Genomic DNA, 18145 nt, shown 5'->3' on the forward strand with positions numbered 1-18145 from the left:
TCTTAACATAAGCAACATCAAAATATTCTATCCCACACTTACTCTCTTATACATATATTTCTTTTCTAAATCTAGCAACCCTGCCCTAACTGATCTCTTGCCCTTTAGTTTCTGATTACTTCAATCTTCCATCATACTCCTGCTAGAATTACTTTTCTAAAACACAGGTGATAATGTAATGCTGAACTAACAGGAACTTTCTGACAGCTCCACACTACCTAGAGAAAGAAAATCCAAACTCCTTAGTAGGAATTAAAGAAAATCACTATTCTGGTTCCAATTTGCTTTTCTAGTTCCATCTGACGTGCTTCCCCTTATCTATACTGGGAAAATCACCCAGACCCAAACATATGACATACCTTTATTCTTGTGCCCTTTTTTCATAATGGCTTAGCTTGGAATTCTCTTCCTTAAATTTAAATCATGCCCATCCTTCAAGGGTGAGTTCAAATGCCATCTCCTTCATGAAGCTTTACCCTAATCCCTCCACTGCAATTACAGCTTCCTCTATACTCTCATAGCATTTCATTCCATTACAGCACACTGCATTCTACCTTATAGTCAGATGGAACTTGTGGGTGGGAACTCAGATTAATTGTTATATCAATAACAACAGAAATATACTGAGTCTAAATATTTATTTGGCAGTTTTGAGTGCTTTTCATACATTAACTCATTTGACCAGCAACTCTGTGATTTAGGTGACCTTATTCTCCCCATTTGTATTCTCCATATATCCTTGCTTAAGGCTCTATATTCAGTAGGCATTCCTTACTGTTTTAATTGAATGAAGAGGCTTTTACTTGGGATAATGTACTTCTTTGGGCTCATTCAAATCAATTCCCCATCACAGTAATACTGTTTAATTCATTGATTAACAATATGCTTTGTTCCAGAAAAAATTAAAGATTAATCTCTTATATAAAGACAATTATATAAAGGAACTTATATAATGATGACTTAATCTCATACAAATCACCAAATACGGTTAATTTATTATAATAAAATCAAAATATGGTATGAAATACATTGTGTCAAAAATGGGGAAAAGGGAAAAAACTTAAATTAGGCTGGAATACTAAATGTTTATTACAACTTTTTTGGAGGAGGGCTTAAGGTTTTCCAGGAATCCCTTTTGATAAAATGAGAGCCAGTTTGAATTCTAATTATGTAAAGAAAATGAGCTCTGGGCCTTTAAATATACAAACCAGTTCAGAGTGAAGGTGAGGTTATCCTTAAATGTGAGACTACATTACTTTACTTTATATGCACAATTTCTCTGTTATCAAACAGATAATTATGGAAAATGAGTTAGCATCACATAGGTAATATGCTTGAGAGCATGATACAATCTGAGGTTTCCCATGCAACCCTGAGCTGTATGATTATCAAAAAGGTGAAGTGAGGAATACAAGAGAAATAAATAGTCAACGCTGAAGTTAGACTCAGGAGATCTGTTTGTCCTGATGAACTGACATCTTTGCTAGTAAGTTCAAAGGTAGACAGTGTTTATTTCCTGTTTCACTTCCAGATATTGCCTGTGCTTTTCCAGTCACTCAACAAAGAAGGCATGTGACACCTACTCACATTTCTGGAATGACATCAGTGAGAGAATATGTAACTGTGGCTCTTGTTGACTAAAAGGATTAACTTTGGAGGTCACAAAGTTCAACCTTCTAACTCCTTTTTGGGTAATTTTCCAACTATCTTTATTTGCTCTACAATACTTTGAAGAAAACTATAACTTATGAACACGTTTTTCTTAATGTGTTTGCAAACATATTAGAAAATAGAGAGTATTATTAAAGTATTAACCTAAATTTCTCAGCTTCCTACTACAAAAGAGTTATGCAATGATGAGATATGAAAACAAAGGCTCACCTTGATGACTATTTTTGGGGGGAAGCTGGGAAAAAGAAATCGCTTTGTTTTAGCTTATCTCTCATTGTCTTTTCAGCTATGACCATGGAGGGAGAGGTGGAAGGAAGGTATTATGGCATTTCTTCTTCAGGCCTCATCATGGCGAGCCATGACTAGATCTCTTTAGGCTGGCTCCAGCGGGGCTGGCCTGAAACACGGGGGAGTACCACAGGCTTCTGCTCTGTCTGGAGAGCTCACATTTCATGAATTTTCATTTTATTTAGTTGACAACAAACAATCTTACTTCCTCAGGAATAGGTGCTGGCCTAGGATTTGCCCCACGGTGAACAAAGTTTGTGAAAATGTACTTACCCATTACAAAGTAAAACCTCAGGTTCCCATAACCGGTAGTGTCCATGGATGGAGTGCATAATTTCCTCTCTCCATCTTTGAGGAAGACCATTGATAAGCCTGATTCTATTGTTCCACATTCTGTACCAATGACAGCTCCCAAGACATCCCATCTAAAAAAAAAAAAGGGGGATTAAGAGTTAGAGTTAGAATATTAAGCCAAATCTTTATAAAGAATAACATTTAGTTTTTAGTGAGGGACACTTACTTACTTAGTAATGAATAATTCTGAAATAAATATATGGCACTTTATTTAGGTAATGAATAAACTTTAAACACAAATTTTAGGTAGTGAATACACTTTAAACACATTACATTCACAGTTATAGTTTTCCTGTAGAGGGATGAATTTAATCAATCTTGTATGTGGTGCGTCTACTTGTGATCAGAGCCATGCTCCAGACTGAGATACTTTTCATTCTTTAAGTACTTATAGTTGAGTTGGGAAATCAATGAACTAAGGAAACAGTGAATTATAAAAGGCAGACTCATAATATAAATACTTGTATGATGTTTTACCTATTGAAAATAGTAATAAAATGAAAAGTCATAAGAATTGGCAAAAGTCTAGCAAGTTTTCAAAAAGGAGATGGGATTTAAACTGGGTCTCATCAAACAGGTAATTGGATATGTAGAAGAGAATAAAAATAGCTGGCTTTTATTGAGTGCTAACTACCCGGCCAGATCCTTTTCTAGGGCCTTTACACATTAAAGTCATTTAATTCTCACAGTGACCCTATGAGGTAGTCACCATTACTACCCCAATTTTAGATGAAGAAACTGAGATGAAGAGAGGTTAAGAATGACTAGCAAAGGAAGAGGACAGTATTCAAAGCCATGCAGTGTGACTCCAGAGCCTATGCTCTTACCACAGTTGCATAATGTGTTGACAAAATCACATGAGTATAGGCTAAGAAATGGGAATGACCAGCGGGCATGGTGGCCCACGCCTGTAATCCTGGCACTTTGGGAAGCTGGGGCGGGCGGATCACAAGGTCAGGAGATTGAGACCATCCTGGCTAACAGGGTGAAACCCCATCTCTACTAAAAATACAAAAAAATTAGCTGGGTGTGGTGGTGCATGGCTGTAGTCCCAGCTACTTGGGAGGCTGAGGCTGGAGAATGGTGTGAACCCAGGAGGCAAAAGTTGCAGTGAGCCAGCTGAGATTGCACCACTGCACTCCAGCCTGGGTGACAGAGCGAGACTCCGTCACAAAAAAAAAAAAAAAAAAAAAAGAAACGGGTGACACCATTAACAGTGCAGAAATCAATAGACCTTGGTGGAGGATGTGTGTTAGGGGAGAGTAAAAAATACATTTGAATAGTACAGTGGAACAAATCCATGGAGAGTTTGGAAAGAGGGGAGTTCAGACTCTATTTAGTAGACACTCAGTAAACTGCATACATGATTACATCTCTCCTTTGTTTAAAGTCTTTCAGGGGCTCCCCCATTGCTATCTGGACAAATTCCAAGTTCCTTAATGCAGAATACGCAGTCCTTCTTGGCCTGGCCCAAGAACATTTCTAGCACAATCTCTCGCCTTGTACCATGTCTCTTCTGCCTTGTACCCAAACTCTTTTGCCATACAATGTGAATTCAAAGTCACTAAAACATTCTCTGTCAGCCCTCTGAATCTTAACTTTTTGTCTATCAAACAAACTCAGGGTCATTCTTCAAGATGTCCTTGAAATATCAAACACCTTTCTGTACAGTCTTTCCCAAGCTTCCTGGCTCCTCCTACCCAGCCCCACCACTCCATCTCAGACTGTTAGATTCTTCCTTTGTGATCTAATTTCTCCCAGTACACTGCCATTGTTTCTTTACATGCCTTTCTTTATTCCTGATATGTCAGCTCCTAAGACAGGATCTGCGTCTTATTTTTGTGTCCTGAGACCCAAGCTCAGTGTTCAACGCCCAACAGATCCTCAATAATTCTTGTTGAGCGATGGCGGGATTAAGGGATTCCATCTTCAGAAAATAAATGAAACCTGTAGAGTTTCCTGACTGTATCCTGTCCTCACTTTCCTCTGCTTTCTCTAGTCACATCCTTGCCCTGTCCTCTGAGACAATTCATGCCATTAGCACAAATTGGCACAAACTGGAAAGCAGCCTTTTCAATTGGCACATTGGAAAGCACCCTCTTCTGCTCCCGACCACACGTCAGGCAGGTCTGACCACCACTTCCACTCAAAGTCGCCTTGTACTTGTACTTAATGCCTACTGCTACTATTGCTGCCAGGCTTAGGCTTTGGTACTGAATCAACTTACAGTCATAGCTCTGATGGTTCAGCCTCCTCTTCCCCTTAGATATTTGCTACACCATCTGCCTGTCTAGATCCAAGCCCTGCAATGACCACCTGGTCTTTAGCTTCTCTGTTGGCCTAGGTTCTAGGCACACACTTTAAATGCCCAAAATATTCAGAGAGGTTTTCAGGTTTAGATCTCTTTTAAAGATTCACAGGCCTAAATGAATGGTCTTATATAGAGGCCTGACCTCTATGGCCCCAGTTGCCTCTTCCCTTACTCATACTCTTTCTCCACCCTTGCTACCAGTCTGTCCGATTCCTTTTCCCTCACCTTTTCAAGGCGGACCCATCTGTTGCTACCCAAGTCCCGGTTGTGTCAGTGAGAAGTGAAAACAAAGCAGAAGGTCAAAGACAGCTCCATGGTTAGGGGAACAGATATTTATAGCACACCACATTCAAGAGGACTCTGAAGCTAGTCAAACAAAAACCTTCCAATACATGTTGGCTATAACAGAAGTCATAAACTGGTGTTTGGGGGAATGACCATAAACTTTTGATAGACATTTAGGTCATTTCTATCTTTTTTGTTATTATTAACAATGCTATATAAAAGGTCCTTGTGTGTTTACATACGCATGTGGGAATTTCCCTATCAGCCTTTCTTAACTGGTGTCTGTGAGAGAAATGAGTCCTAATGCCCCAAGGCACCCATTATATTAGTGAATTGCTCTTTCTCCTTTGTCTCTAGAATCACAGGTGCACCAGCTTTAGGAGAATTGAGGGCATAGCCAGATCATTTTCTGTGTTCTGGGGTTATCACGAAGGAATCTCTGATGAGAAAGGCTGGTAGAGTATATATCTAGAAGTGGAGTTGCTGGGCAACGTGGTACTTCATTATTGCTCTTCAAAATTGTCGGATAAATTTATGTTTCCACCAGGAGGGTAGAAGGTTCCTGTTTCCCCACAAGCTTGCCATCACTTCATTTTGTCAAGCTTTTAAAATTTGGCCTATTAGATGATTATGAAATTTTATCTCACCTTTGCATTTACATGATTAGTAGTGAGGCTAAATACATTTTCATGTTTATTGGCCAGTTGGGGTCACTCTTATCTTGAGTTGCCTATTTATGTCCATTTTGTATTAGGATCACTCTTTTCTTTCTCTCACTTTCTTATGACTTGAATTCTTTATATATTCCAGGTAGTAATCTTTTCTTGACTATCTGTATTGTACTTTTTTTCACTTTGTTTATGTGTCGTTGGATGTATGGATGAGTCTTAATTTTAATATAGTAGAATTTATCTATCTTTTCTCTATGCTTTGTGCCTTTTTTATCTGATTCTCCCTTACCCTCAAATCATAGAGATACTCGTCTATATTTTCTTCTAAAAGTTTTAAAGCTTTGCTTTTCACATTTAGGTGGTTTTAATGAACCTGAAATTGATTTGAGGTAAGGAATGAGTTTGAGATCCAATATGGTTTTTTCTATACAGATAGCCATTTACTCCAGAACTGTTAACCGTTGGCCCTAATTATTGGTAATGCCACTTCTGTCACATAACAATCCCCTATAAACGTGAGTCTGTTTCTACAATTAACTCGTCTCTCTTTTTTCCTCCATTAGTCTATATGTCCATCTCCGTGTCCAAACCAATTTAAATATCATACATATGGTATGTGTGTGTGTGTGTGTGTGTGTGTGTGTATATATATATATATATATAATCTGTATATGTAAAATAGCTCTTGATAGCTGAGCTCCCTGTCCCTCAGCCACACCTTTCACTTCTTCACAATTGTCTTGGCTACTGTTGCCCTTGTTAACTCTTCCTAACGAATGTTAGAATCACTTTGTTGAGTTCTATTAAAAACCCTACTTGGATCTCGACAAGAATCCGATGTCTCTTTAGTTACTGATAAGAAGTTATCTATTGAATTGTTGCTTCTTTGTAAATAATCTGTCGCTCTCTCTGGTTGCTTTTCTGTCTTTGGTATTCTAAAATTTTTCTGCACTGTATGTAGGTGTAGGTTTATTTTATTTATTCTATGGAAACTTGGTGTACCTTGTCAGTTTGGGGATTCAAACCTTTAATCAGGTCTGGAAAAATGTAAGTCACTATCTTTTCAAATATTAACTATCCTCTATTCATTCTACATTCTTTCTGGAAATTCTATGGGACCTGTATTGAAATGTCATATTCTATTCTCCGTGTCTCTCACTCTCTCATTAATCTTTATTTCTTTTTATATTGCATTATGTGTTTTTTTCTCAGATCTGTCTCTAGTTCAATATACTAATTCTCTCTTCAGTTGTTTCTATATTTTTACCTTTATAGTTAATACTTAAATTCTATCACTGTATTTTTCATTTTAAAAAGTTTTCTTTGTTTTTTTTATTTTTATTTATTTATTTTTTTTGAGAAATGGTCTTGCTCTGTTGTTCAGGCTGGAGTGCAGTGGTGCAATTCATGGCTCATGGTAGCCTTAACGTCTCGGGCTCAAGCGAACCGCCCACCTCAGGCTCTCCTCAGAGTAGCTGAGACTACAAGGAGGCACCACCATGCCCAGGTAATTTTTGTATTTTTCCTTTTAGAGATGGTGTTTTGTCACGTTGCCCAGGCTGGTCTGAAACTCCTGGGCTCAAGCAATCTACCAATGTTGGCCTCTCAAAGTGCTGGGATTACAGGTGTCAGCCACTGTGCCCCACTTCTTTGATTCTTTTTAATATTTGCTTGTTCTTTTCTCATAGTACCCTCTTCTTTCAAAATGACTTAGATTTAAAAAATCCTTTAAATCATTTAATCATATTTATCTCATATCTCTCTTATCTCAATTGGAATGCACTTATTCTTCTGTTTGTCATATCTGATGACTGTCCTTTTTGGTGAATCATAAAATCACACAGATCATAATTCTTGTTGTGAGCTCAACTTTAGTGGACTTATTTCCAGTGTTAATTTTACACACTTTGTGTAGAAGAAATATTTTTACAAAGGGGTTCTGCATTTGCGTTTGTGAGCATCTTGGAGGTTCCCTGATCCTGAATTTCTTTTTACATTAATTCCTCAGTTTAGAATTTTCCCACCACCTGGGTGGAATGAATGTGAATTTCACATTTGTTTGGAGTTTCCATTCTTCTGGGAGATTTTTTTTTTCACTCTTGAATCAATGAGAGAAGTTGTTATCCTAATTACTTCTTTACGGAGAAGGAGCTCTTCAGGGTCCCATATTTATACGAGAGTATCAGTTCTATCTGTCATCTGCCAAAGATCATGTGTGAGTATTTTTAACTTTAATCTTCAGCCTTCTATTACATATGTTCAGTCCATCCTGAACTGCCTAAGTTTCAGCTAAAGGCTTATTATTCAGGTTTTTAATTTCCCTTTGTTTTAGGTATCTGCTCATTTCCTCCCCTATGCTAGGGCTACATATTGAAGAAAATTATCATACTTGATCCAACATTTCTATGGATTTGCAGAGGAAAAGGAATGGCATGAGCTCAGACAGCCTTGTTGTCACAGCTTCAAATTTTCAGCTGGCTGATTACTATTAGTAATGATGGGGAACTAAAAGAGGTAAGCTAATTAGTTCATTTTAGGCTCTCATTTAATTATGTCATCAGGAGTGTTAACAAATTAAAGGACGATGTCATCTTTCAAATCAGCAAGCTTCTTTTTTAGAGTAGGTTCAATTTATTTTAACATGTTGAATAATCAATTTTTAAATGTAGTCTGGTTATTAACTTTTTCTTGTTTCTAAATATCCTTGGTGACTTTATTATATAAAAAGCAATTTTATAAATAAAAACAATTGTTAGTTTCTGAATATTAATAATTATCCTAAGGCATGAAGATATGTTTCTTCTCAGGAAAATAAATATAATGTTTATTAGCCATAATTTCTTCATCCAAAGCTTATATATCAAAGTGTCTCTAAGCAATATATTTAAGCCACAGGCTGAGTTCTCAATATATGGACAGTAGTTTTATTAAATTTCATTAAGCAGCCAAACTTTGTTGGAAGTCATGATATGCAAGCAGAATTACAGCTATTTTAGGTAAAATGTTTAATCATTATGGTTTTTGAAAACATGTATATTTATTCCTTGCACAAAGTTTATCATGTATACTTACTTTAGAATTAGTTAATTCTATTTTCAAAGCAAAGACTATCCAGGGAAATAATTTTTAGGAACACCAAACAAATAGCATATATCTATAATATCACACATTTGGCAACAGATATCAAAGGAGATATGTGAATTATTTTAAAATACATTACAGGCTGGGAGTGGTGGCTCATGCCTGTAATCCCAGCACTTTGGGAGGCCAAGGTGGGCGGATCACTTGAGGCCAGGAGTTCAAGTTCAGCCTGGCCAACATGGCGAAAACCCGTCTCTACTAAAAATACAAAAATTAGCCGGGCGTGGTGGTGCACACCTATAATCCCAGCTACTCGGGAGGCTGAGGCATGAGGATGGCTTGAACCCGAGAGGTGGAGGTTGCAGTGAGCTGAGATTGCACCACTGCACTCCAGCCTGGGTGACAGAGGGAGACTCTGTCTCAAGTAAAATAAAAGGTATGACATATAATTATATATGTATAATTGTATACTTTGTATAATTTATGAGAGAAGCTTGATACTTTGATCTTGTGTTTAATATTTAAAAAGTTGAAATATTTGACATTTTAAAACAGATTTCTCTTTAGTTTCTGGCCATGTCTAATTTGGCCTTTGTTATTCACACAATTAACTGGTGTACATTTGGAAGAAACTGGGACACACAAGGGTAAGTGGCTTGCCTAAGGCCAACCACCTGTTCAGCTCTAAAATTTAGATCTTTTCTTTCTTGATTTGTTCTGATTTTCTTACAGTTGTAAAAAGGATATTATGTATGCCAAGATGATTATGTTGAACCATCCCAGTTTATAATAGATTTGGGACAAAAATACTAGAAAATTCTTTTAAAAAAATTTTAACAGATTACATCAATCATTCAAGGAGCAAGCACATGGAATAGTAACTTTTTGAAACAGCTCTTAATAGTATTGCATCATTCGCAAATTAACCAGGAGCCTCTCTTGACGCATACATGAAAATTTCACACTGGTTCATTGGTCTTTTGCTTGCTCCATTTATCCCAATTAAACCACTCAGCCTACTGATCCACAAAGCAAGTTAAGGTTATAAATGATGCAGATGATGACTCCTTTTTGATATCTGTCTGCTTTAGAGTATTATTAAAGTGAAAAATTAAATTGAAAAAGAATTTTCATGGACTAAAAGAACCTTCTATTTAAGTGAGAAATGAGATTAGTAGTCTTTTTCTTTTATTTGTCGTAAATGAAAAACTTTTCTAGATTAATTTAAATGAGTTATTATCACTTCTACCACAACATTCTGTGAGATATGATTCAGACCGTATAATAACTTTCAATCTTCATTTAAGTCTGACATATCCATTTTTTTCTCTCAATTAGGTTTTATTTCTCCCACGCTAACTGTTGGAAGATAACAAAAGTGAAGTTACTTCCTTTAGAAATCTAAATATTTATAATCAAGTAAAATGGGAAGTTTAGTCTACTTTGAAGAGAAAAAGGCAGAGATAAATCTGCTTTACTGAATTTTTACAAGATTCATGTTTTGCAAAAGTCCTGTTGCTTTGAATAACTTACTTTGCATTTATTAAAAATTCAGGAGGAGCCTGTTATAGCACAAGCTCATTCTTTCGTGAATTTGTGTAAACACTGGCTCAAACATGGTTGGAGGCCAAGTATCCTTAAGGAGATCCCAGAGCTCTATCAACTACTGGGGGACTTCAGGTAGAGTCTTTACTCCCCGGACTTCAAAGTCCCAATTTACAAGGTCACAAAGTTGTGGTCATTTCCCGTTACAAAAATTATATAGTCCCTGACTCTCTCCAAATATAATAATTACATGAAGTAAAATTATAACCAAATCTTTGAGACGAGTAGTGGTTATTTGAGGAGCTCTATAGTTCTGTCAACATCTCGGATGGCATGGCAATTTTCCTCCAAAGGTATGTTACTTCTCTGTGGTTTAAATTATGCTTTCCCCAAGGAAATGCAGTTCTATGTGAAGTGCATTTGAAGGAATGTCTGCCTGAGGGAGAGAGCTCTCTACGATGCAGCAATTTATATTTATTCTTTTATGATTAATTCTAAAATTAAAAAGCCCTTACCTTATTTATTATAAATACAGTGGTATCTATTATTTATTACAAATAGAGTGAGGTGAAGTTGGAGCACAGAAAAAGTTTTCTAATCAATAAAATGCCTTAAGGCAACTCTGTTCCTTAGAGATAGCAAGGTCACAATAATATTTAATTTCTATTTTTCAAATAAGGCTGTTTTTTCTGTCATTAAAAGAGTAATATTTTTGTAAGCAAAAAATAATGTAAAGAGGTGTCTTAGCTGGAAAGCTGATGGTCTTCTCTATCAGGTGTTTTGGAATGCTTTGTAACTAGGATTAATTATATTTTAACCAGCTCATACTTCAATACTTTTAAGAATGATATGTATTCTTGGTAGGGTAGCTTGGCAATAACTATCAAAACTGAAATTATATACCTACATAAGTATGTATGTGTGTGCATACACATCTGATTATCTAGTTTTCCTTTTCCTTTTAGGAACTTACCTTTCAGAAATATTTTAACAAGCACACAAGAATGTTTACTACAATATTCTTTGTCTAACAACAGGGGGTTCAGTTAGATTAACTGGCCTTTGTGAAATAATGAAGATCTATATTTATTGACTAGAAGGGACTTTCATAATATGTTAAGTTTCGAAAAATCAAGTTGAAGTATAATATGCAAAATGTGATTCTAGTGTTTTGCGGGTTTTTTTTGGTATCATCATAGAAAAATTTCTGAATGACTATATGCCAACAGTTTAACAGTGAAGAATGGGAATTAGCATGGGGGGGAAATTTTAGACTTTTACTTTGCTCATTTTCTTTCCAGTAAGCAAATAATTTCCAGGAAAAAGTCAGGCATTCAGTTTATATGAATTATAATTCAGAGTGAAAATTTAAATTATCTCATTATAGGCTGATGAAAATATTAAGAATATGAACATAGGAATTAGAGATATAATATCTTAGCCAGATCCTTTCCCTACTAACATGAGCATAAAAGGCACTAAAAGTAATGGAACATTTCATATTTTCTATGAATTTTTAAATTATATTATCCAGAACATATTAAAACACCTAAAGTTGGCAACTTTAAGTATGAACTAAGATCCAGAATAAAGCCTGGCTATAAGATCCTATATTGACCAAATTCATAAGGTTTTTAAAAAATCTCATATAAATTCTCTGAGGTTGAAAAAGTTCATTACATTTATAAGGTCTATATTTGGGATGGATGCTCTGCTCTTTAATAAGGGATGTGCCATAGGTGAAGACCTTCCACATTCATTTATATTCATGAGGTTTATCTCCAGTACGAGTCCTCTGAAGTCTAGCAAGATGTATACTTTGAATGAAGCCTCTCCACCTATCATTGCATTTATAGATTTTACCTCTAGCATAACAGCTTAGGTGAAGGTAAAAGGATGAGCTCAATTTGAAGGCTTCCCTGAATGCATTACATTTCAAAGATTCTTCTCTTCAATTGGTTCCTCTTGAATTTAATTTTGTTTTAGGTTTTTATGACATGCATGTTTATTTACACTCTCATTGGAACAACACTAATAAAGAATATTGGGCTTCAGAACGGTTAGAAAGCACCCAGCTTTCTCATTAATAAGACAGTAATATAACCTAGACTAGAGATTGTTTAGAGAAAATGATGTATTGCCTGGGACATTACAGAATCTCAATAAATGTTGGTTTCCTTTTCTCCTCCTGTAAAATGTAGTGATATTTTCATTTCAAAATAAGTCAAAGTGGTAATTCAAATGAACTTCTAAATTATAATGAGTGTTTTTACTTTTTTCATGCTATAATTAATAAACAACCTTAGATGAAGTTGCAGTACAGTATGCAAAGCGTTATTGCTCAAGCAATCTTTAATCAAGGATATACTTAGCAAAAGATAAACTGTCTGCACTTTATCTACCTGTAGGTCTTTAGCACTGTTTAAGATTTTAGCTACAATATATCTGGGCTCCATAAATTTATTATTTATGTTATTTAAATGGTTAAGTTTTACTTTAATAAAAGTGAACATGACTGTAAAAACAAAACCCACTTAATGTAATGTTAACTCAGACTGTCACACTACCTTCAATTCATTTACCTTGAATTGCAAGCTTACATAAAATCCCTCTATAGCCTTATGAGCACTTTGTGAAAATATTCTAAATCAGAGGTAACAATTCATCTGGATAGGATGAATTGAAATTTTAGTTTAAGAGGGGATAATTTGTGGAAAATAAGAAGATGCTTAAACTGTTCCGAAGAGCTCTAAAGAAATTTCAGCCTATTTTTAATAAAAGTATCAACTTACATCAAAAGGGCTACAATGGAGATTGTTCTTGTTGCTCTATATGCAAATTTGTTTCTTCCTGGTAATGTGTTAGATTCATTGGTTCTGTCTCTTGGGAACAAGGATAGGGAGTCAGTTGCTGCATTCTGGATGCTCACATGGACAGCTACTATGGGGCTGGGGGCCTATTAACCAACTCAAGTATGGCAGTGCCAAGAGCAAAGATGGCGTGGAAATGTGCTGTAAATCAAAGAAGGGCTCAGGACTTCTATGAAGGAGCTCCAGAACAACTCCGGCATAGAGAACTTACATACTTGTCACTTGAAAAATTACTGTTTTTATTTTTAAACTATAAAAACAATTAGCTTAAAAAGAAAGCAATATTAGCACCTAGGTCAAAAGAAAATCAGAAAAAGGAGGAAGTAGTACATCTCTTTTAACAGCTTGCAACAAGTTTACCCTGATCCATTTTAGCACTTGTGTGGTTTTTAAGCATATCCAATTCTTTTAATTAATATTGTTTTTTTCCCAATAATATATTTCTTGTTTAGAGAATGATTTAGGTTTCACTGGCTGTTTAACTTTGTGTTTAACCTTTTATATCTCATTAATTAATTAATATTAGCATAATTTTCTTTTGAGCACCACTTTGGCCATATCATATTACTGACAGTGATTATGTTTTGAATAATAACTAATTTTTAACTTGTTTATTATGTGCCATGCTTTATGCAAAGTGCTCTACATGTACTGATGCATGAAATATCCCTTTTTGGTCCTTTTAATGCTGAAACCTGAATTCTATCTTATTTTAATATGCCTCCTTGCTGCTTCTGTTACATTTGTCTGGTATATTAGTTCCTCTTTGACTTTGTATTTCTTTGGTTCTGTTAGTTTAAGTCTCTCATAAGGGCAAATATACAGCTTATTTTTCAAAACTTACTGTGAGAATCTCATTTAATAAGTGAATATAAGTCACTCTAATTTATCACATTACTGGTATGTTTGAATTGGCTCCTGACAAATTGTTTTCTATTTTCTATTTACCCTGTATTTTATTGTTTATTTTTTCCACTTTCCTGACATTACTGAACTGTCTTCTTTGTTCTAATTTTAACCTAATGCTTTAGAAGTTATATAACCTCTATCTGGCTTATCTATTTTTTAACACACATATTTATATTTTATTTAAAGTTTTCTATTAACATTAAGAGTTAACCAAGATCTACAGTTTCATTCTAAACAGGTTAAGAACTTGGGCAGTATTTTATTTCCTTTTTCTGCTCCCTTTCCTGTCAGCCACCTTCTATACTTTTCATGTTGCAATCTTCTGGGTTTTAATTCCAACTTTTTATTAAAGTTTTCAAATAATCCATACTTATTTAGACTGAACTAAAAGTTTTACTTTTTTACTTGTTTACTACTCTTTCTTGAATATCTTATCTTCCTCTTGGACTAGTTTCCAGGAATGTATCTTGCAGTAAATCTTTCAGAGAGGGTGGTAAACTTTCTGAATCCTGTGTGTCTATAACAGTTTTTGTTTTTTCCTAATACTTGATATTTGGCTGGAGAAGGAATTTTACAACTCAAATAATTTTCAGAACTTCAAGATAACTGCTTCCTTTAAAAAAATGCTTAATGCTACCAAGGAAAGTACGATAAATCTTATCTAGAGGGTTTAGAATTTTCTTTTATTGGTGTTCTAAAATTTCTCCCTGATTATCTAGGACTGGCTGCTTTTCCATTCATCTTGCTAAACACTTTCACTCACAGCCACTATACCTTTCTCCTCCTCCTCTTCCCTGCCCCCCTCCTCTTCTTCCTCCTCCTTCTTCTTCTCCTTTTTTTAATCTTGGGAACTTCTCTCAATTATTTATTTGAATATTGCATTCCATGTATTCCTTCTGGAGTCTTCTTTAATTCCTATTTCTAATGTTGGAAGTGCAACTTTCTCTCCATACTTAACATCTCTTTTTCTGTAATGAAGTAACATTTCAATACTCAAATTTCCAGCTCACTAATTTGTTATTTAGCTCTGCCTATACTGATATTCAGGGAAAAAAAATCCATTAAACTTGTTTCAACAATCATATATTTCCATTTCTCGCATCTCTAATTGTTTCTTCCTCATAAAATTTGTTCTAATTTCACAAATGCAGTGTACGCCCTTACCCTGTTGAGGATATTAATTATACTTGTTATACAATCTCCGTTGGTTTAATCTGTTACTTCCTTTTACTTATTTGGTTCCTAGTCCTTCAGTTTAATGCTTTCTTTTTTCTTTTTTCTTTTTTTTTTTTTTACATGGAGGTGGTTTTCCTTAGATTTCGTGATTTAGATTATTTGCTTAAATTCATATCTGCTATTCTCTCTTAGTTTCAGTGGAAAAATGCCCACTGACTGGGAGCAGATGTGCCCTTGGGTGAGGATTCCCATGAGGGCACAGTGCCCTGCTTCTCCATTCCACATGTCCGCATTCATTGCTCGTTCCTGGGGGCAGAAGTCTCTGCTTAGAAGTGGGTGTACTGCTGCTTTGCAAACCGAATCTAGCAGCACATCAAAAAGCTTATCCACCATGATCAAGTTGGCTTCATCCCTGGGATGCAAGGCTGGTTCAACATATGCAAATCAATAAACATAATCCATCGTATAAACAGAACAAAAGATAAAAACCACATGATTATCTCAATAGACACAGAAAAGGCCTTTGACAAAATTCAACAGCCCTTCATACTAAAAACTCTCAATAAACAAGGTATTGATGGGACGTATCTCAAAATAATAAGATCTATTTATGACAAACCCACAGCCAATATCATACTGAATGGGCAAAAACTGGAAGCATTCCCTTTAAAAACTAGCACAAGACAGAGATGCCCTCTCTCACCACTCCTATTCAACACAGTGTTGGAAGTTCTGGCCAGGGCAATCAGGCAGGAGAAAGAAATAAAGTGTATTCAACTAGGAAAAGATGAAGTCAAATTGTCCCTGTTTGCAGATGACATGATTGTATATTTAGAAAACCCCACTGTCTCAGCCCAAAATCTCTTTATGCTGATAGGCAACTTCAGCAAAGACTCAGCATACAAAATCAATGTGCAAAAATCACAAGCATTCCTGTATATCAATAATAGATAAGCAGAGAGCCAAATCATGAGTGAATTCCCATTCACAATTGCTTCAAAGAGAATAAAATACCTAGGAATCCAACTTACAAGGGATGTGAAGGACCTCTTCAGGGAGAACTACAAACCACTGCTCAACAAAATAAAAGAGGACACAAACAAATGGAAGAACATTCCATGCTCATGGATAGGAACAATCAATATCGTGAAAATGGTCACACTGCCCAAGGTAATTTATAGATTCAGTGCCACCCCCATCAAGCTACCAATGACTTTCTTCACAGAATTGGAAAAACCTACTTTAAAGTTCATATGGAACCAAAAAAGAGCCCACATTGCCAAGACAATCCTAAGCCAAAAGAACAAAGCCGGAGGCATCATGCTATCTGACTTCAAACTATACTACAAGGCTACAGTAACCAAAACAGCATGGTACTGGTACCAAAACAGAGATATAGACCAATGGAACAGAACAGAGCACTTAGAAATAATACCACACATCTACAACCATCTGATCTTTGACAAACCTGAGAAAAACAAGAAATGGGGAAAGGATTCCCTATTTAATAAACGGTGCTGGGAAAACTGGCTAGCCATATGTAGAAAGCTGAAACTGGATCCCTTCCTTACACCTTATACAAAAATTAATTCAAGATGGATTATAGACTTACACGTTAGACCTAAAACCATAAAAACCCTAGAAGAAAACCTAGGCAATACCATTCAGGACACAGGCATGGGCAAAGACTTCATGTCTAAAACACCAAAAGCGATGGCAACAAAAGCCAAAATTGACAAATGGGATCTAATTAAACTAAAGAGTTTCTGCACAACAAAATAAACTACCATCAGAGTGAACAGGCAACCTACAGAATGGGAGAAAATTTTTACCATCTACTCATCTGACAAATGGCTAATATCCAGAATCTACAAAGAACTCAAACAAATTTACAAGAAAAAAAATTTAAAAACCCCATCAAAAAGTGGGCAAAGGATATGAACAGACACTTCTCAAAAGAAGATATTTATGCAGCCAACAGACACATGAAAAAATGCTCATCATCACTGGCCATCAGAGAAATGCAAATCAAAACCACAATGAGATACCATCTCACACCAGTTAGAATGGCGATCATTAAAAAGTCAGGAAACAACAGGTGCTGGAGAGGATGTGGAGAAATAGGAACACTTTTACACTGTTGGTGGGACTGTAAACTAGTTCAACCATTGTGGAAGACAATGTGGCAATTCCTCAAGGATCTGGAACTAGAAATACCATTTGACCCAGCAATCCCATTACTGGGTATATACCCAAAGGATTATAAATCATGCTACTATACAGACACATGCACATGTATGTTTATTGAGGCACTATTCACAATAGCAAAGACTTGGAACCAACCCAAATGTCCACAATGATAGACTGGATTAAGAAAATGTGTCACATATACACCATGGAATACTATGCAGCCATAAAAAATGAGTTCATGTCCTTTGTAGGGACACGGATGAAACTGGAAACCATCATTCTCAGCAAACTATCGCAAGGACAGAAAACCAAATACTGCATGTTCTCATTCATAGGTGGGAATTGAACAATGAGAACACTTGGACACAGGGTGGTGAACATCACACAGCGGGGCCTGTCATGGGGTGGGGGCAGGGGGGAGGGATAGCATTAGGAGATATATCTAATATAAATGACGAGTTAATGGGTGCAGCACACCAACATGGTACATGTATACATATGTAACAAACCTGCATGTTGTGCACATGTACTCTGGAAGTTAAAGTATAATAAAAAAAAGTGCCACATATACACCATGGAATACCATGCAGCCATAAAAAAGGATGAGTTGCTGTCCTTTGCAGGGACACGGATGAAGCTGGAAACCATTATTCTCAGCAAACTATCACAAGATCAGAAAACCAAACACTGCATATTCTCACTTATAAGTGGGAGTTGAACAATAAGAACACATGGACACAGGGAGGGGAACATCACACACTAGGGTCTGTGGGGGGTAGGAGACTAGGGGAGGG

The 18145-nt window shown here is 36.0% G+C and overlaps 1 protein-coding gene across 1 annotated transcript in view; it reads right to left on the reverse strand.

Annotated features, from left to right (window-relative positions):
* Nucleotides 1–18145, reverse strand: part of RELN (reelin) — a 520733-nt gene that overhangs the window by 187078 nt on the left and 315510 nt on the right. The window contains exon 12 of the mRNA XM_031013029.2: nucleotides 2233–2384. Within this exon, the coding sequence (XP_030868889.2) occupies nucleotides 2233–2384 (152 nt within the window). The remainder of the gene's footprint in view (nucleotides 1–2232; nucleotides 2385–18145) is intronic.

This window comes from Gorilla gorilla, chromosome 6 (assembly GCF_029281585.2).
Source record: "Gorilla gorilla gorilla isolate KB3781 chromosome 6, NHGRI_mGorGor1-v2.1_pri, whole genome shotgun sequence".
NCBI lineage: Eukaryota > Metazoa > Chordata > Mammalia > Primates > Hominidae > Gorilla > Gorilla gorilla.